The sequence below is a fragment of the Palaemon carinicauda genome, chromosome 28 (assembly GCF_036898095.1).
Source record: "Palaemon carinicauda isolate YSFRI2023 chromosome 28, ASM3689809v2, whole genome shotgun sequence".
Classification (NCBI taxonomy): Eukaryota; Metazoa; Arthropoda; class Malacostraca; order Decapoda; family Palaemonidae; genus Palaemon; species Palaemon carinicauda.
This window is the reverse complement of record NC_090752.1, coordinates 45,888,876-45,909,283: the sequence shown is the minus strand read 5'-3', so window position 1 is coordinate 45,909,283 and position 20,408 is coordinate 45,888,876. Positions and strand designations below refer to the sequence as shown.

Sequence of the window (20,408 nt, the reverse complement as noted above, 5' to 3'; positions counted from 1 at the left end):
CAGAATTTACACCCTCCCAGACTAATTATGATAACCGTGGAGAAAAGAAGTTATGCGCAAGTAACAATACACTAGAAAAAGTATTCATAAGTTTGGCAAGTGTATTAAAATGGAAATAGACTATGGGAGTTGGAAATTTTAGGACATGGAATTTTAAAAACTTTTAACAAAAGGGAATGAGATTATAAAACTAGAATCAGTGATACAACATAAAACTAAACAACTCCACATTGTCAAGAAAGCCGGGGACTGAAGATTACTTAGATTGTATGAACCACTAGCGAATACAACTCCAACAAACTATCAAAGGCAAACTTGAACATTAAATTAACCCCTCAATATGCTAAGGCCATTACTAAGAAGAGTGGATAACTAATCACAATTTAATTTCTGTTACTTAACTTGACAGTAGATGAAGATTCCTAACTCCAGAAGAAACAAAACAAAGCATCTTATTCCAACGGCTACTGTAGGAAAGATGATCGATATCAGCATTGAAGGTGCTGTATCAAGTTTGAGTGTCTCCCTATTACACACTGAATCTGTGCTTTGCAAATCAATACACTGGCCCAATAGCAAGGGAGAAAAACTTCTTCGGTATCAAGTAGGAAAAAATCCCCTTTTGTTTCTTATGGAAGTTGCCTACCTCCCAAAATTGGGGGAAGGGCCATGGTAAATAGATAGATTATATTGTATTGGATTCCCTGTTCTAGCCTTTTACAGATAAGTCCTTGGAAACCATACAGCCCATTAACCAAAAGTTTTTTCTAATTAACCTGACGTATGATCAATAATAAGAGGCAGAAAGATCTAAATGACCTAAATAGCGCCTATGATAAAAAGTTGAATTCTCAAAACCAGAGAGCTCACAATACAGTATCATTGTTGACGAGATCTAGATTAATTCAGGTCTGGTTACACTACAGTATTCATTAACAATAATCTAAGATACAGTATTGTGGTAAAATACTAAAGTTTTGAACAAAAATATAAAAGAATATTACCTCTAACAAAAGTAGTAATGATGATACTAATAAAGTACCTTGCAAATCGTGATAAACATCAAAGTATATTGACATACTGGTAATAGAAATAATAAATCTGTTAGCACCAAACAATTGTAATGAAATTGAAAACAAATTTTTAGCACTAAGCAAATGTAATGAAATTAAAACCAATCATCACAAATACATTATCTATTTCTATTTACCAAGGCACTTCCCCTAATTTTTGGGGTAGCTGCCATCAAATAAGGAACAAAAGCGGACCTTTTCTCTCTGCTCCTCCCAGTCTGACGAGGGATTCAGCCGAGTTTGGCTGGTACTGCTAGGGTGCCACAGCCCACCCTCCCCCGTGATCCACCACAAATGAAGTTTCATGCACTGAATTCCCTACTACTGCTACCTCACGGTCACCAAGGCGACTGGAGGAAGCAGCAGGGCCTACCGGAACTACGTCACAATCGCTCGCCATTCATTCCTATTTCTAGCAAGCTCTCTTGCCTCTCTCACATCTATCCTCCTATCTCCCAGAGCTTTCTTCACTCCATCCATCCACCCAAACCCTGGCCTTCCTCTTGTATTTCTCCCTTCAACTCTTGCATTCACCACCTTCTTTACCAGGCAGCCACTTTCCACTCTCTCAACATAGCCAAACCCCCTCAACACATTCATATCCACTCTAGCTGCTAAATCATTTCTTTCACCCATTCTCACCCTCACCACTTCGTTCCTAACCCTATCTACTCGAGATACACCAGCCATACTCCTTAGACAATTCATCTCAAACACATTCAATTTCTGTATCTCCGTCACTTTCATTCCCCACAACTCCGATCCATACATCACAGTTGGTACAATCACTTTCTCATACAGAACTCTCTTTACATTCATGCCCAACCCTCTATTTTTTACTACAGTGAACCCTCGCTACTTCGCGGTTCGACAATCGCGGATTCACCACTTCGCGGGGTTTTTCCATAACCCATATATATATACATATCGCGGATTTTCCGGAAATTTCAAAAATACCGCAATATCTGAAGACCCCAAATACGATATTTCGTTACCTGTAATTCCATTAATACTGTAATTAGTAATATCTGCTCTTACTGATTGTTCATTGCATTACATATGACATATAATTAAGCACAGAAAGAAATAAAACACGAAAAGAGAATGTGATCATACGATAATTCAGTACTGTATACAGTACGTAGTAAAATTAAATCGAACATGAAACGCAAATCAGATGCAGTCATACCATATTAGAATGGTGTGTACTGTAATGGATATGCTTCTTTTCCATGAATCTTTTGTATGTATACGTACGTAGTACTGCATCCAATAATATTCTTTGTTGCAAAAATCACATTTCGAATAAGCGTACGAGAGAGAGAGAGAGAGAGAGAGAGAGAGAGAGAGAGAGAGAGAGAGAGAGAGGCGTAAAATAGCGTACGTAAAGCTGTATTATTATTATTGTTATTATTATTATTATTGTTGTTGTTGTTAATAAAATTATTGTTATTATTATTACTGTATCATTATTATTATTATTATTACAGTACAGTATTATTATCATTATTTATTATTATTACGGTATTGTACTTAATCTACGTACGTTCAGTATGCGCGGGGCATCTTCTATGAGTAGGTAACCAACGCATCATAGTACTGTAAGACGGGTTGTGATTGGTTCAAGCGCTGATAGATGACGAATCAGAACTCAAGTTTTGTAATCTAGCCTCTGATTGGTGTTTTGACCGCTTCTCCAACCCGCAGCATCTCTTTCCGCGGTCACTTTGTCTCCCGCTGTATCGCTGTGTTGACGTTGTTAATTGTGAACTTTAATCTGTGCTGTGCGTGACTGTTTTAAGTTGAACTTTTTGTTGAACTTTCTGTTAAACCCTACTGTACAATGCCTCCCAAGCCTTCTGCTTCTACTAAGGCTGGTAGTGAGCCTAAACAGCACCGAAAGATGATGACGATTGCTGAGAAGGTGACGCTTCTCGATACTATGTTAAAAGACAGTAGAAGTTACGCGGCCGCAGACCTCGAAGACCTGACGAAATCGGGCAGTAAAGACAGTGAAACACAGGAAGAGATCCAAGAAAATGTCGAAGAAACGGTCTTAACATTAGAACGGCTTGCCAAGCTCTGCAAGCTTGCGAATGAGGTGAAAGAAATGTCGCAAGAGTGGGACGAGGATATGGTTCGTTCTGTACAATTCTGCACCAAGATCGATGAACACATGGCTCCCTACAGGATGCTCTTGCGAAAAAAGAAGCAGCGGCAGCAACTTCCGATCACAATGCCCTCAGAAGAAATTGAAGAAGTGTCTCAGGAAGAAGTTGAAGAGGTGTCCCAGGAAAAGACACCTCCGTCTGAAGAGACGTAAAATACTATTATTGGCTGCACAGTAGAAGACATCATCAGCTTCATCATCATCATTTCTACTGTGCAGCAAATTCATCGCCATCATCATTCAAGTTTTTCTTGAACTTCTTTCGTCTTGAGTACAGTAACAATCTTTATTTTTTACTTAAACATTTTAATATTTGTGCCTGTTTTATAGTTTAGTACTGTATGCATTAAGTTAAAGGGAAGGTTTTAAAAGCCTATCATATTTTTTTTGTTTAAAATTTACATTTACGTACGTAAAACAATCTCTCTCTCTCTCTCTCTCTCTCTCTCTCTCTCTCTCTCTCTCTCTCTCTCTCTCTCTCTCTCTCTCTCTCTCGTAAATTATTTTCCTTCTTTGCTACGTACAGTATGTACTGTATGATTTTATATAGATACGGTAAATAATATTTGTAATAACATATTTTGTAAATGCTTTTACTGTAAATATCATTATTTATCACTTTCATCATGCGCGTTAAATGCCTTCTTTGTTCTGAGCGTGGTTGTTTACTGAGCGTACTTTATGACGCCGTCGTTTCAGGCGGCGTCATAAAGAAAAACATTTCATTTGGAAGTCCTAAGGAAAATTAAGTAAAACATTGGTAATAACAAAATCAACATACTGTATACATCAATATAATCGATGCAAAAACTAACCTATACATATATGTGTACAGTACACTAAATGAGTTTGTTTCTTCATTATGATCAGAGATAAACGTAAACAAAACATTGGTTGCCATTTTTTATCGTGCTTTTTAGGTGTTTAGGAAACGCATGATATAAAATCGCCTTTAATATTTGTGCCTGTTTTAGTTTAGGGTACTGTAGTACATGCATTAAGTGTTCTGTACATTAAAGGGTAGTTTGTTAACAGTACTACGTACAAGGGAAGGTTTTAAAAGTCCGAATATACATGTTAAATAAATAGGTAAATATGGTGTCAATAATTCGCGGATTTTCACCTATCGCGCCCGCGTCTGGAACCTATCAACCGCGATAAACGAGGGTTCACTGTACTCCCTTAACTGGCCCCAACACTTTGAATCCTTCATTCACTCCCTGACGTACATCTGCTTCCACTCCACCATTTGCTGCAACAGCAGACCCCAAGTACTTAAACTGATTCACCTCCTCAAGTAACTCGACATTCAACCTTGCACCACCTTCCCTTCTCGTACATCTCATAACCTTACTCTTACTCACATTAACTCTCAACTTCCTTCTCTCACGCACTCTTCCAAATTCTGTCACTAATCGGCCAAGCTTCTCTTCCGCGTTTGCAACCAGTACAGTATCGTCCGCAAACAACAACTGATTTACCTCCCATTCATGGTCATTCTCGTCTACCAGTTTCAATCCTCGTCCAAGCACTCGAGCATTCACCTCTCTCACCACTCCATCAACATACAAGTTAAACAATCACGGCGACATCACACATCCCTGTCTCAGCCCCACTCTCACCAGAAACCAATCACTCACTTCATTTCCTATCCTATCACATGCTTTACTACCTTTGTAGAAACTTTTCACTGCTTGCAACAACCTTCCACCAATTCCATATAACCTCATCACATTCCACATTGCTTCCCTATCAACTCTATCATACGCTTTCTCCAGATCCACAAACGCAACATACACCTCCTTACCTTTTGCTAAATATTTCTTGCATATCTGCCTAACTGTAAAAATCTGATTCATACAACCCCTACCTTTTCTAAAACCACCCTGTACTTCTAAGATTGCATTCTCTGTTTTATCCTTAATCCTATTAATCACTACTCTACCATACACTTTTCCAACTATACTCAACAAACTAATACCCCTTGAATTACAACACTCATGCACATCTCCCTTACCCTTATATAGTGGTACAATACATGCACAAACCCAATCTACTGGTACCATTGACAACACAAAATGATATTTTGATTATAAAATAAATTTTTGAATATACTTACCCGGTGAATATATAATAGCTGACGTCTCCGACGGCTCGACAGATTCCCAAAAACTCGCGAGCGATCGCCGTGAAGGTTGCGGGTGTGACCACCAGCGCCGACTATCGGCCAGATACCGCATATACTTGTCAACATCTCCAGTTCTTCTCAGTCCCCTAGGTCTCTATCGGGGAGGAAGGGAGGGCCTTTAATTTATATATTCACCGGGTAAGTATATTCAAAAATTTATTTTATAATCAAAATATCATTTTTAAATATTAAACTTAGCCGGTGAATATATAATAGCTGATTCACACCCATGGTGGTGGGTAGAGACCAGTATTAATACAATAAAGGCGTATATGCTCAAGAGTTTTTGACAACTATTCAAAAAACAGACTTAAGTCTAGGTACCTGGTAAGGAAGCAGACTCTGAATATTACTCTGCCTCATTAGTCTGCTTTCCTCACGAAGCCCAGCCATCCTCTCAGGATGCTGAAAGACTCCCAGGAGCTGTTATATCCAGGGCGAACACCCCTATAACAGGACCTCATCAATACCCTTAATCTGGGCGCTCTCAAGAAACATTTTGACCACCCGCCAAATCAAAAAGATTGCGAAAGACTTCTTAGTCTCCCGTACAACCCAAAATAAGATTAAAAATTTCAAGAGTAGATTAAAAGGATATTGGGATTAAGGGAATGTAGTGGTAGAGCCTTCACCCACTACTGCACTCGCTGCTACGAATGGTCCCAGTGTGTAGCAGTCCTCATAAAGAGTCTGGGCATCTTTCAAGTAATATGAAGCGAATACCGACTTGTCTCTCCAAAAGGTCGCGTCCATAATACTTTTAATGGATCTATTTTGCTTAAACGCTACTGAAGTTGCTATCGCTCTGACTTCATGAGCCTTGACTTTAAGTAAATTACGATCCTTCTTACTTAAATGAGTGTGTGCCTCCCGAATCAAAAGTCTAATAAAATAAGACCACGCATTCTTAGACATGGGCAAAGAGGGCTTTTTAACGGAGCACCATAAAGCCTCTGAACAACCTCGCAGCGGTTTAGCTCTGGATAAATAAAATTTAAGAGCTCTAACGGGGCACAGCACTCTTTCAACTTCATTCCCCACAATCTCAGAAAGACTGGGGATATCAAATGATTTAGGCCAAGGACGAGACGGAAGTCCATTCTTGGCCAAAAAACCAAGTTGAAGAGCGCATATTGCTTTATTAGTGGAGAAGCCGATGTTCTTGCTAAAAGCATGTATCTCACTAACCCTTTAAGCCGAAGCCAAGCACACCAAAAAAAAAGTGTCTTGAGGGTAAGATCCTTCAGGGCGGCTGAATTTAATGGTTCAAACCTGTTTGACATAAGGAACCGTAGGACCACGTCCAAGTTCCAAGCAGGAGTCGAAATATGACGTTCCTTGGAAGTCTCGAAAGACTTAAGCAGGTCTTGGAGATCTTTGTTATTAGAAAGATCCAAACCCCTATGCCTGAAAACAGAAGCTAACATGCTTCTGTAGCTTTTAATGGTGGATGCAGAGAGGGAGCGACCGTTTCTCAGATAAAGCAGAAAATCTGCAATCTGCGCTACAGAGGCACTTGGAAGAGGAAATAGAGGAGGACTTGCACCAGTCTCTAAATACCTCCCATTTCGACTGATAGATCCTGATGGTAGAGGATCTTCTAGCCCTCGCGATCGCTCTAGCTGCCTCCTTCGAAAACCCTCGAGCTCAAGAGAGTCTTTCGATAGTCTGAAGGCAGTTAGACGAAGCGTGGGGAGGCTTTGATGAAATCTCTTTACGTGAGGCTGTCGCAAGAGATCCATCCGCAACGGCAGACTTCTTGGAACGTCTACCAGCCATAAAAGTACCTCTGTGAACCACTCTCTCGCGGGCCAGCGTGGAGCAACCAACATCAACCTGGTCCCTTCGTGAGAGGTGAACTTCTGCAGCACCTTGTTTAGGATCTTGAAAGGTGGAAAGGCATAAACGTCCAGGTGAGACCAGTCCAGCAGGAAAGCGTCTATGTGGGCTGCCTCTGGATCCGGAACTGGAAAGCAGTAAGTCGAGAGCCTCTTTGTCAGTGAAGTCGCAAAAAGATCTATGGTGGGTTGACCCCATGTCATCCATAGCTTCTCGCACACAGTCTAGTGCAACGTCCACTCCATGGAGATGACTTGTCCTCTTCTGCTGAGGCAGTCCGCCAAGACATTCATTTTTCCTTGCACAAATCTCGCCAAAGGAGGGATGTTACTTGCCTTAAATGGAGTTCCTTCTGATCCGTGGACCAAAGACCCGAGCATTCCAGACTGTCCAGTGGAGCTCCCTAACCCAAATCCAATGCATCTGAATACAACACATGGTTTGGGTTCTTGATCGCAAGAAAAAGACCTTCTCGAAGTCTGATGTTGCTGTCCCACCAAGTCAGACATGTCTAGACTGAGTTGGAGATTGGGAAAGAGATACTCTCTAAGCCCTTCTCCTTGTTCCAATGGTTTAGGTGAAATTGGAGAGGGCATAGGTTGAGTCTCCCCAGAGAGATAAACTACTCCAGCGATGAAAGAGTTCCCACGAGGCTAGTTCAAACTCTTACAGAGCAACTGTTTTTCTCTTGCAAGTGAAGGACTTTTAATAGAGCTTGTTCCATTCTTGTGGGAGACGAAAAGGCCCGAAAAATCAGACACTGTATCTCCATTCCCAAATAAAGAATAGTCTGGGATGGGGTACTGTAAGTTACGACTTCTCTCTACGTTCACTATGAGACCTAGCTCCTTGGTTAGGTCTAATGTCCATTAGAGGCTCTCCAGACAGCGATATAATGACGACGCCCTGATTAGCCAGTCGTCAAAATAAAGGGAGGCTCTGAATCCTCAAAAAATGTAGAAAGCTTGCTACATTTTGCAAGGGCCTTGTAAAAACAAGAGGAGCAGGAATGAGGCCGAAGTACAGTGCTCGAAATTGGTACATTACTTTCCCGTCCACAAACCTCAGATGTTGTTGAAAGTTTGGATGAATCGGGATGTGGAAGTATGCATCCTGAAGGTCGAGAGAGACCATCCAGTCGCCTTCCCTTACTGCTGCCAAGACAGATTGGTAGTCTTCATCGTGAAGTTTGTCTTGACAATGAACACATTGAGCGCACTTACATCTTAAGTACTCCTGCAGTGAATGTGGCTGCCAGATCATTGGAGCCATCCCTGATAGCCTTGTTCCTGCAGTGAACGTGGCTGTCAGATCATTGGAGCCATCCCTGATAGCCTTGTTCATGCATGACATAATTGTACAGCAATACATTGACAGCTGGAGAGACCTTCTTACTTAAGGCTCCCAGGGACCAATCCAACAAATAAAAACTTCAAACGCTCGAAAAAGCTCCTAACAGGAGATGGTCTAGCTCTGAAGCCGACCATAAAATCTTGGAGCGTCTCATGGCCAGGCGACGGGGAGAGTCTACGAGGCTTGAGAAGTCTCCCTGGGCAGAGGCAGGAACTCCCAAGCCGAGAACTTCTCCCGTGTCATACCAGACGCTCGCTCTAGAAGCCAGTTTAAAAGGAGGGAAAGCAAAGGCTGTCTTCCCCAAACTCCTCCTGGTAATCAACCAGCAAACGTAAAGCTCTCTTAGAAGAGCGAGAGAGCACTAGCTTAGTAAACGAAGGCTTCGAAGTAGCTAGGCCTAGCGTAAACTCTGACGGAGGCGAACGAGGAGCAGCAGTTACAAAATGGTCCGGAAAAAGATCCTTAAAAATCAGCATGATTTTTTTTTTTTTTTTTTTTTTTTTTTTTTTTTTTTTTTTTTTTTTTTTTTTTTTAAAGTCCATAGAGGGCTGAGCAGCTTTAGGCTCCTCTCCGTCTGACAAAGTCCCCAAAGGAATATCAGTTGGAGGGGGATCAGCAACTTCCTCATCTGAAGGAACCTCGTCCGACAATTGCCGAGTCTCATGAAAAGGAGAGACCTGCCGCGGCGGCAACGCTTGACAGGCAATGTCAACAAGCAAAAGAGCAGCAGTAGCAGTAGAGGAAGCGACGTCACGCCGCTGCTGAAAGGACTGAAATCCTTGTGACTGACCAACAACAACAACTGAAGTTGATTGACGCTCGACGTCACGTCGGAACTGCCTTGACTGCATAGACAAAGCAGGCAAAACAACCTCCGACTGCGGTGATTGACGCTCAACGTCACGTCGAGGCAACGGAGCCGGTCGGCGAACGTCAGGTCGGTGCTGCGGCGGCAGCGGCTGAACGTCAACACGAGACTGCGGCAGCGGCTGAAAGTCAACACGAGACTGCAGCGAGGGAGGATCCATGTCACGTGACTAACGTGAAAAACTACTGACATCACGTTTCAAAGTACAAGAAACGTCAGCACTAACGTCAAACGGAAGAGTAAATACTCGTTTGGGCGGCTGACGGCCAGAGTCTCGTTCAGCGTAACGGCGACTCGAAAGCGAAGGATCATCGTGAACCTGCTCAACGTCATGCTCCTCCATAAGGGAGGCAAGCTTAGTCTGCATGTCCCGCAGGACAACCCATTTAGGATCAACGGGAGTCGGAACGGGCCGAGACGACGGTAACGTCTGTGCTGGCAAAACATTGCCTTTACCGCGACCCTCGGACCCCAAGTTACGCTTGCGTTTAATGGGCGAACAGTCTTCCGACGACTGCAAAGGGTCAGAGCTGTCCCAATGGCTACAGCCAGGACGCTGGACCTGTCCTGAAGGGACTGACTTTCTCTTCAAGGGTCTAGAAACCTTGCGCCAAGGTTTCTTTTGCGAAAAGTCTTCGGATGACGAGGAGAACACAGTCTCACCCGTCTTAAGGTAAGGGCGATCTTGACGAGAAACGTCCGATACCAAAGAGGGAACGTCTGTACGTTGGTTAAAGCCTCTCGTCCCCTTAAGTCCTACGACATTACTTCTCCCTGGTGCAGGGGAGCCTGAAAGAGGTCTCGGACTAGGGGAGCGACAAGCACGAACAGACGAACCCTCGGTCGCAACACAGAACATGTTTTTTTTTTGCACTTACTTCACTGATATCGTATTTTTCAATAATTTCACATTAGGCATGAATAAAACTGATTTCTACCTGAAGCACGCAATTCTCCCTTACATCAAAAGGTTAGAATTGCGAAATGAGTCGTATAATGTAAGCACATTAGTACAAAATGAAACACACATGCAAAAATCAATAAACATATACATATATATCGAATAAAACGGAAATATATAAAGTTAAAAAGATCAGTGACTGGGGAGGAGACTAAACACTAGTTCACTAAGGACTACGTTTTCAATCTCTCACCGTACAGTGCCTTGGGACGAGAATAAAAACTAAAACGTTTTATCCTCTCTCCCCGTACAGAGACTTGGGACGAGAGTAAAAAACTGAATCGAGAACAACGTTACTCGCTCCCAAACTCCTTGTACAGAGACTTGGGACGAGAATAAAGATCGGATCGTTCTCTCTTTCTCTCTCTCTCTCTTGTCACACACAAGAGAATGGCCCACTCACCCTTCGTCAATAAACAGGTTATTTGACCAAAGGAAAAAACTGAAAGGACTAAGAAATTGAAAATTAACAAGTTCCTTTAAATTAGTATCTAAAACACTTCAGTTTGAAAGAAGAATGAACAAAACATCAAAATCGATTTACTCTTTCTGCAAAGTGAAACCGTGATTCTCTCTTTCTCTATCGTAACGATAGAGCGCAACTGCGTAGCATAAATAAACCAAACGTTAATTCATCTTTGAAAAAAAAACAGCACGAAGACTATTCAAAGAATATATTTCTTAAAATATTTTCTAAAAAATATTCATTTCATAACTCTTACAGAGCAATTGATTTAAACTTAACAAAAATAAAAGTTGAATGGGCTCAACGTTGTTTAACTTCGTTTTCCAAGTTAGGACCGCCTACAAGGAATAGGTAAAGGCCGCATATAAACAAAACATGACAAATTCGAAGATAATTTGTATTTTTCCTAACCATACAAACCTTAGCTATTTACAAAGGGTTATTACTTTTAGCGTAGCTGAAATGGCGAGCCATTAGAATTTAACGAGGGTGTATTACCCCCCGCGCTAGTTAGTGGGGGGGTAGGGGAGTGGTAGCTAGCTACCCCTCCTCCCCCTCACACACACGTGAATACTCACTTTCACTTAGAGGTAGGACTTGTCTTGGGGGACAGGGCTGGCGGGCAAATATGTGTAAATAGCTAAGGTTTGTATGGTTAGGAAAAATACAAATTATCTTCGAATTTGTCATTTGTTCCGTAACCGAAATACAAACCACGCTATTTACAAAGGGTGACTTATCCCTTAGGAAGGGTGGAAAGTCCCCAGCCATACTGGCTTTGGCTTTACCCGGGGACTCAGAATCCGAGTGAGTCGCACTCGAGAAAAGGAGTCCCTGCACCTCACAAGTTCCTTGCTCCGCAAGGAACCATGTGGCCTACGTAAGCTTGTGTGTGAAGGAAGAAGTGTGACCCGTCTTAGGCAGTTGACCTGGAGTTCCAGAAGGAACTCTGGGTTAGGACGTTCCCAATACCACCTCGTCAGGGTATGGGGGACGCGACAGTATTGACTCAATACTCGGAACACAAGGAAGCATGGTTTACCTGCAGAGGTTCGAGGTCAGCTATGCAGAGACCAGGATGCTGCTTCCCCGTAGAGGGGATGATGAAGAAAGAAGTAAGGGCCAGACATACTTCTTTCGTTCATGCAGACTAAAACCTGATAACAATGCCCTCAACCTTCTGCTACCTGTCCAAAAAGGAGCCTGAGGTTAGACCAGCTGTTGTGTAGCCACCACAGAGCGATAGAAAACGTATCGAGACTCCTGTGGGTCACGCCCTGCAGGAAGCGGGCTGCGAAGGTCATCAGACGCTTCCAGACTCCAGCTTGTAGCACCTGCGTCACAGAGTAGTATTACTCGAAGGCGAGGACGTTGCGATGTATCCAACATCGTGCTGTAGGGCGACGTGACGGGGGAAGGTTTGAAGACAGGTCGAGATGAATGTACTCGAGTCCGGGCTGAAGAGGTATACTGGTGACTCTCCCCCCATGTCCTCCATGTGTTCCCAAATCGGCTGCAACTGAGGCCAAACTGCAGCTGTTCCCAGCGCTAACCTCTCGATTCCTTACTGGCAAGAAAGAGAAGGTCTTGGGACATAACACACAGAATGGAGACTCGAAATCTTGAATGAATCGGACCGAAGGGTCGGGACCCTCAGATTCTGAGTCTAGCCAACAACTCAGGAGCGAGCCTGAATGTTGCCTTCCCCTCTTCCTTAGAAAGGGGGGAGTAGTAAGAGACCAAGAAGATTGCTTACACACTGGCCGTGGCCAGAGTGAGCAGAAGACCCAAGGCGGAATACAATCCGAGGCCTGTCGTAAAAGGGTCTTGAGAAGATCTCTTAAAGGACTAAAAGTCCGAGCCATGCTCCAAGTTGGAGGTCTTCCTCCGACTAGGGCAGGGACGATCGTAGCTTCGCATGAGCGAGGATAGATCCAGCGGGCAGGAAAAAGTTATTCCTTTAAGCCTGAAGGTCAGGGAAAGGCTGAGCGACAGGCTTCAATGCCGAGAGCGGAAAGGAGCTTCCTCCCACCGAAAGGCAATAAGACCGTTATTGCTGGAGAAGAGGCCTCACGGGAAGAGGTATATCTCCCACGGCACCCACCACCTTAGACTCTTCACTTTGCCTGGGAGACCCCTGTGGATGACTATCGCAGATGACGCGACCTCCGTACCGCGACTGTAGCGGGTTGTCTCTTCTAGAGGAGGAAGCGTAGTGTCTCCAGGCATGAAGCCGAAGCGATGCCCCGGTTCGGGAGAGATGTCGCAGTGTGGTTGCTTGAGTAGTCTGCGCCGTGGGAGAAGCTCTCCCGGGAGTTCCGTCAGGGGAAGCAGAGGGACCAGAAACCGTTCTGTGCATAGTCCCAGTGGAGCTCTCCCATTGAAAGGTTGACAGACAACCTGGTTTTGTTGAGACCCATTGTCCGCAGACAAAAAGGAGGGAAGACGCAGGCGTCGAATTTGTCCCACCATCACCGGAATGCATCTTGCCAGAGTCTCGGGGTCTGAGACTGGGGGTAAGACTAGTGGAAGCTTGAGGTTCCAAGGTGTTGCGATCAGGTCCCCCAGACCAGCACTTGCTGGTTACCCAAGGTCAAAGACCCCTAGGTACACTCTCTCTATGAGGCTCTGCTCGGATAGTCTGAGAGAGACATTCCCCTGCCTGGAATGAGAGAGCCGATGGTGGAATTGAGAGAATCTCAATCATCCCGGTATCTCTACTACAAGATGTGAAGGTGTGAAAATGCGTCCCCTGCTGGTTAGAATGAAGTCGACGCGCAACGGGGCGACTTGGCAGGAGCTGTAGGATCTGAAGAGGGGCCAGACTAAGGCCCTTAAGCCTGCCTGAATGATGGAGAGGTATCCTTCAGGTCTTGACCATAGGCCTGGACCGGAACATGGCCCCCCCCCCCCCCCCTTTCCTTTGACGAGTCCGAGAACCGCATCAAGAATGTGGGGATAGGACGAGAATATCCACTACCATCAAGAGGCTCCATAGGTCAACACCCATTGCAGGTTTAATAGTTCCGCTGGTCCCATAGGGCCAGGGAGTCCGGTTAAACATTGCCTGAAGCCACCGGGACTTGGATCGCCCCACATGGAACTTATCCTGAGGCGACCGTTCGGACTATAGACGGGTCAATGAGGAAAGAAGAACTAGGAAACGTTCCAAGGTAGGGCTGAAAGCTCTGCTTGACTGAGAACAGGTACTGCGACTCTCCTCAGTCTTGCCACAGTGAACCGAAAGGAAGGCTCGGAGGATGCGGTAACAGAATCTGGCGTCCCCAGGTGGTCACCCATCCAAGTACCGACGTTGCTTAACCTCGCTGGACGGACGAGAAGCGGGGTTTCCAATGTGGTAAGGCGGTTGACTCAAAATCATGGCCAGATACTCCAGATGTTGAGGCAGAGGAAGAGAAGGCTCCAAGCAAAATACCATGAGCCCACACTCATGGTCACATTCCGGAAGCTAGTCCCGGCGCTGAAGAAGGTCGAAACCCGAGCCTACCGGAGTTGACCAGCCCTCCAAACAGCAGAGGAGGCGGAAGCCTGCACCTGAGCGGCCAAGAGGAAGGCAGGGAGAGTTCTCTGGGGAAACAAACCTGCTATGCCACGGCGGGATAGCCACACTGCATCATAAGCAGGAATACTTGCAGTCTAGGCTGAATTCGACGAGCACCCTGGAAGATGGATGGAATGGAAACTGAAAGTACCCGTCCTTCCGATCCAGGGTTAAAGGAGTCCTGTCGCCTCGTTACCAGTCTGATCGATTCTGCTGGTCTACGCTGGCCGAAGTTTGTTCGACAAACTTGATCAGGACTGAGAGGTCGACTATGGACATCCCCTCTCAGATCCTTCCTTACAAGAAAGGATCGACTGAGGGGACGGGGGGTGAAGCCGTCGATGATCCTAAGGAAGACCTTCGCCTAAGGTATGGATCATTCTGCCCAACCGGGCAACTCTGCTGACGCTATGGCATAGAGGTTCAGAGACACTGAATTCGCTGACAGAGACAGCAGGCGCGATATCCTTGGCTACTCACAGAGATTGTGCGGGAATGGGCATCGGGAAGCTGTCATTCGGATGAGTAACCTTAAGCATCCTCCCAGCGAAAAAACCTGCAATCCTAGAGTTCGTGAACTCCTTTTAGGCCTATGCCCCCCCGGGGGAATCTCCCGTGCCATCTGTTCCTGACAGGAGGAAACTGCAATTGGACACCTTGTCCCAGTTGTCGTAGCCGATAACTTAGGCCGACGTGGTTGAAAGAAAAGGGCGCTGGAGCCCTGCAGAGTCTGGAAGAAAGCGGCTTGGAGGAGTGAAACCGGAAGTCGATTTACTCCGCACAGCAGCTGTCTAAGTCTCTGTCCTTGGGCACAGACAAAACTCTTCTCAAGGATGGAAGGGTGTCTGAGGTCGTCGACCTCCACAGATGAGACACCCGAAGGAAGCCTTCAGTCAGCGCGTCCAGATGGTACAACATCGAGCTTGTCCGCAAGTAGATACTTAACGACGAAAGGCCAAGGTGTCTGAGCTCGAGAGGAGGAAAGTACCCTTGATCTTCCTGTAGCTTCCTTGAACCAAACCTCGGGCCGTAACCGAGGAGGGAAAGAACCTGGTAAGCTCCCAGAGGAAGAGGTAAGCAGTCACCCCTTGTCCGATGGAGAAATCTTGAACGGAAAGCCCCCCCCACCAAAAATCCTTCCAGGGCAGGAGGAGAGAGTACTCGTACAGGAGAGGGGACCCTCGAGACCGACCTCTTGGGAACCAACTTCGCCCTGGGGGAAGTCACCACGAAGTCCACTCCTCTCTTTCTCTTCAGCGTAGGAGAGACAGCCGCTGGTTTGTTACCCTGGCCGGCGAGTACTGGTTTCATAACCCTCATTAACGCCCGTGCCAGCGGACCAAACCATGTCTGCTGCTCCAAGGACACAGAGTCCGAAATCCTCGCTAAGGTGAAAGGGATCGGGCGATCCTTTGGAGTGGACCCGACGGTACCTGCCTGAAAAGAAGGTGGGGAAGAATGCTGTACTGACCTGTCTTCGTCCTGCACTACCAACCTGTGCTTGGATGGAGGTGATCCCGAGTGCCGTCTAGGAGCACGCGTCCCTGCTGCTACCACCGGCTGTGGAATTCGCCGCGAACTATGGTCGCGCGAGGGCGAACGGTTGCGCAAAGGCGAACAGTCGCGCAAAGGCGAATGGTCGCGCGGGCGCGCAGGCGAGCGGTCGCGCGGGCGAGCGATCGCGCGGGCGAGCGATCGCGCGGGCGCGCAGGCGAGCGATCGCGCGGGCGCGCAGGCGAGCGATCGCGCGGGCGCGCAGGCGAGTGGGCAGGTAAATGAACACGTGTCCGAGGCGACGAACGCAAGCGATGGCGTGACGGCGAGGGATCGTGCTGCCGCGTAGGTGAAGAAGATCGCTGGCGATAATGACCGCGTGATGGTAAGCGATGGCGAGCAGCATGCGCAGGTGAATGATCGCGTGAAAGGGTGCGATGGTGATCAGCATCCGCAGGAGGGCGATCGTTCAGGGTTGTGCGATGAGGAGCAGCATGCGTAAGCGGGCGATCGTGCAGGGTTGTGCGATGGCGAGCAGCATGCGCAGGTGAATGATCGCGTGAAAGGGTGCGATGGTGATCAGCATCCGCAGGAGGGCGATCGTTCAGGGTTGTGCGATGAGGAGCAGCATGCGTAAGCGGGCGATCGTGCAGGGTTGTGCGATGGCGAGCAGCATGCGCAGGTGAATGATCGCGTGAAAGGGTGCGATGGTGATCAGCATCCGCAGGAGGGCGATCGTTCAGGGTTGTGCGATGAGGAGCAGCATGCGTAAGCGGGCGATCGTGCAGGGTTGTGCGATGGCGAGCAGCATGCGCAGGTGAATGATCGCGTGAAAGGGTGCGATGGTGATCAGCATCCGCAGGAGGGCGATCGTTCAGGGTTGTGCGATGAGGAGCAGCATGCGTAAGCGGGCGATCGTGCAGGGTTGTGCGATGGCGAGCAGCATGCGCAGGTGAATGATCGCATGAAAGGGTGCGATGGTGATCAGCATCCGCAGGAGGGCGATCGTTCAGGGTTGTGCGATGAGGAGCAGCATGCGTAATCAGCATCTGCAGTTGAGGGTCGCGCGATGGCGATCAGCATCCGCAGTTGAGGGTCGCGCGATGGCGATCAGCATCCGCAGTTGAGGGTCGCGCGATGGCGATCAGCATCCGCAGTTGAGGGTCGCGCGATGGTGATCAGCATCCGCAGTTGAGGGTCGTGCGATGGCGATCAGCATGCGCAGGTGAGCTAGTAGCTGGCGAACCATGTTCCTTCAGAAGTGTTGGAGAACGTTGGCGTGCCAGCTGTAACACACGTGGGCGATCCGGAGATCGCTGGCGAGCTGATGATCGCTGGCGAGCTGATGATCGCTGGCGAGCTGATGATCGCTGGCGAGCTGATGATCGCTGGCGAGCTGATGATCGCTGGCGAGCTGATGATCGCTGGCGAGCTGATGATCGCTGACGAGCAGAAGGCTACGCGTGGAAGCCTGCGCAAAGAAGAAGTCCTTGACCCCGACCTGAACCGAAGTTCTAGATCGCGAGGGCGAACGTGGGCGCACAGGGCACGTAACAGGAACCGCAGGGAAGATCATCTTGAAAGCGCTGACGAACAGGAGAGCGCTGATGAGCAGAAGGGCGCGCAGGGAAACCCTGACACGCAAGGGAAGAACCCCCGTGGGGGCAACCCTTTGCCCCGAAGGAATCGTTGTCCGCCGGGAGACTGATGTCCGTCGGAAGACCGCTGTCCGTCGGGCAGACCGTTGTCCGTCGGGAAGACCGTTGCCCGTCGGAAGACGAGATCAGACTGCTGTCCATCTGCACCAAGGCGGAAGATCGAGAAAAAAGGAGTGTAGGCTGCAAACGGAGATCCAAAAGGGCGCCTCAAGCACCCTTATAGGGAGATGAGAGGCCCTTACGACGAGGCGGACGGAGGGCCTTACGGCGAGGGAGGCCAACAGCAACAGCAACAGAAGAAACCTCCGAAGAGGAGTCTCTATGAGTGTACTCTCTCGCGAACGAAAGAGAAACACTTCGAGGAAGAGACTGGTCAGCCAGTGACCTAAAAGGAGCAATCCTCCGAAGAGGAGCTCCTGCAGTTGCCCAGCCCCTTGAGCGAAACTGCAGGTGCGACCGCTCAGCACCAAGAGCATAGTCGCACGAAAAAAAGGCAAGAGAAGAACCCCCCAAAAGGGGAAAAACTCAAGCCTGGACAGGAAAAACTTTCCTCGGAAGGAAAGTTATCCGCCCAAGGAGGCAAGCCTCCTGACTGTTCTAAAATGAACTGGAGAGCTGTCCGTCGACACGGGAGTACTACCAGTAGAAGGAGACACGCCCCTGACGAAAATACAAAGGGGGAGGCAGCAACAGCCGAATCCCCAGGACTCAACCAGACAGCTCACACCGTTGCTATATTACAGAAACGAACTAGATCGGTAACTGTAAAAAAATAAAACAAATAATATTAGTACACATTCATTCCCCCGGGAAGGCTCCGAAGAGGAATCCCGAGGGAAAGGAACAAGAATTACACAACAGGCACGTGCCCTCACAACCACTTACACTCGCGGAAGGAGAGCTGTAACCAAAACAGAATTATAACAATTATAATTATGTAACTATGTAATTATGTAATTAAAAAATGAATGAACACTAAAGAAAGAACGAAAACCCCGAAAGGAATCGTTCTACAAGCTGAAAAAAAAACAACTACAATTAGATTCATAACTAATTGATACAAACGTACGCGTAGCAACCCCCCACACGGAAAGGAAGCTAGGCTACAAGGGCGTAGTAACACGTAGTAAAAGGGTGAACGACCTCAAGAGAGAGAGAGAGAGAGAAAGACATAAGTCAAACTCGATCGCCACCCATAAAATACGCCGTGGTGGCCTAACTGCCGAGGCCTCCACGTAGATATCGTACACTACACACACACATCTGAAAAGGAAACTTACTTATTTCTATACTCAAATATATATACAAACATGAAAACATGTTTACATATATATTGAGTAAAAGAAAAGTAAGCGATTAAGTAAAGACAAAACAGACAATGGCTGCCAAGCGAGGACCAAGACAGAGACGTCTGTCACAGTCCGAGCCAAAAGTGAAAGTGAGTATTCACGTGTGTGTGAGGGGGAGGAGGGGTAGCTAGCTACCACTCCCCTACCCCCCCACTAACTAGCGCGGGGGGTAATACACCCTCGTTAAATTCTAATGGCTCGCCATTTCAGCTACGCTAAAAGTAATAACCCTTTGTAAATAGCGTGGTTTGTATTTCGGTTACGGAACAAATAAAATTTATCTTGATGTTAAATGGAAAGCTAATCGAAGAGGCCTAATAAAGGCGGGTGAGATATAAAATATATAGAGGAAAATCTATAAATATCAACAATAATTTATAAAGTGATAAAATAATTACTAAAAGCCTTAAACACACTTCCGTACACTGAGGGAAGGGTCGGCCATCTTTTCTCTATGGAAAAACCAGAGATAAAAAAAAAAAGCAAAACACTTTTCCTCTCCTTTCAAAAGCATTTCTTTTGAAGATAGAATCGAATAATCCAACACGGCGAAAGCAATAAAACCAAAACCAAGTACTTCACCAATTCGGTAGAAAACTCGAGGTCATAAAGCGAGTGGAACCAACTTGTCGACAAGACCGACAGAGAAGAACTGGAGATGTTGACAAGTATATGCGGTATCTGGCCGATAGTCGGCGCTGGTGGTCACACCCGCAACCTTCACGGCGATCGCTCGCGAGTTTTTGGGAATCTGTCGAGCCGTCGGAGACGTCAGCTATTATATATTCACCGGCTAAGTTTAATATTTAAAAACACATATTAAACAATTTCACCAACAATTCAAGTACAGTCACACCCCCTTCCTTTAACATTTCACTTCTCACACCATCCATACCAGGTGCTTTCCCTACTCTCGTTTCATCTAGTGCTCTCCTCACTTCCTCTCTTGTAATCCCTCTCATTCTCATCTCCCATCACTGGCACCTTAACACCTGCAACAGCAATTATATCTGCCTCCCTATTATCCTCAACATTCAGTAAACTTTCAAAATATTCCACCCACCTTTTCCTTGCCTCCTCTCCTTAGCAACCTTCCATTTCCATCTTTCACTGTCTCTTCAATTCTCAAACCACCCTTCCATACTCTCTTCACTTCTTTCCCAGGCTACTTCTTATTCTCTTCATATGAACATTATATAAAATATAAACATACCTTGCATATAAAAGGCCCACATTTGAATAGCAAGAGAATGCCTTTCATTCTCATGATATGGTTTGGGATTCGTCCAGTCATGACTACAGGCATCATGTAATAAAGCAGAATGGAGCAAATCACAATTGTAAGAAAGGATGTTCTGCATCATGAATTCAACGACCTCCCCACATCGACCTAAAGCAGCAGTCAGATTCCTGAAATGACAAAAAAA

At 46.4% G+C, this 20,408-nt stretch overlaps 1 protein-coding gene across 1 annotated transcript in view; it reads right to left on the bottom strand.

Annotated features, from left to right (window-relative positions):
- Positions 1–20,408, bottom strand: part of LOC137621556 (uncharacterized protein KIAA0825 homolog) — a 155,591-nt gene that overhangs the window by 132,350 nt on the left and 2,833 nt on the right. Inside the window, exon 2 of the mRNA XM_068351948.1 lies at positions 20,195–20,391. Coding sequence (XP_068208049.1) covers positions 20,195–20,391 — 197 coding nt within the window. The remainder of the gene's footprint in view (positions 1–20,194; positions 20,392–20,408) is intronic.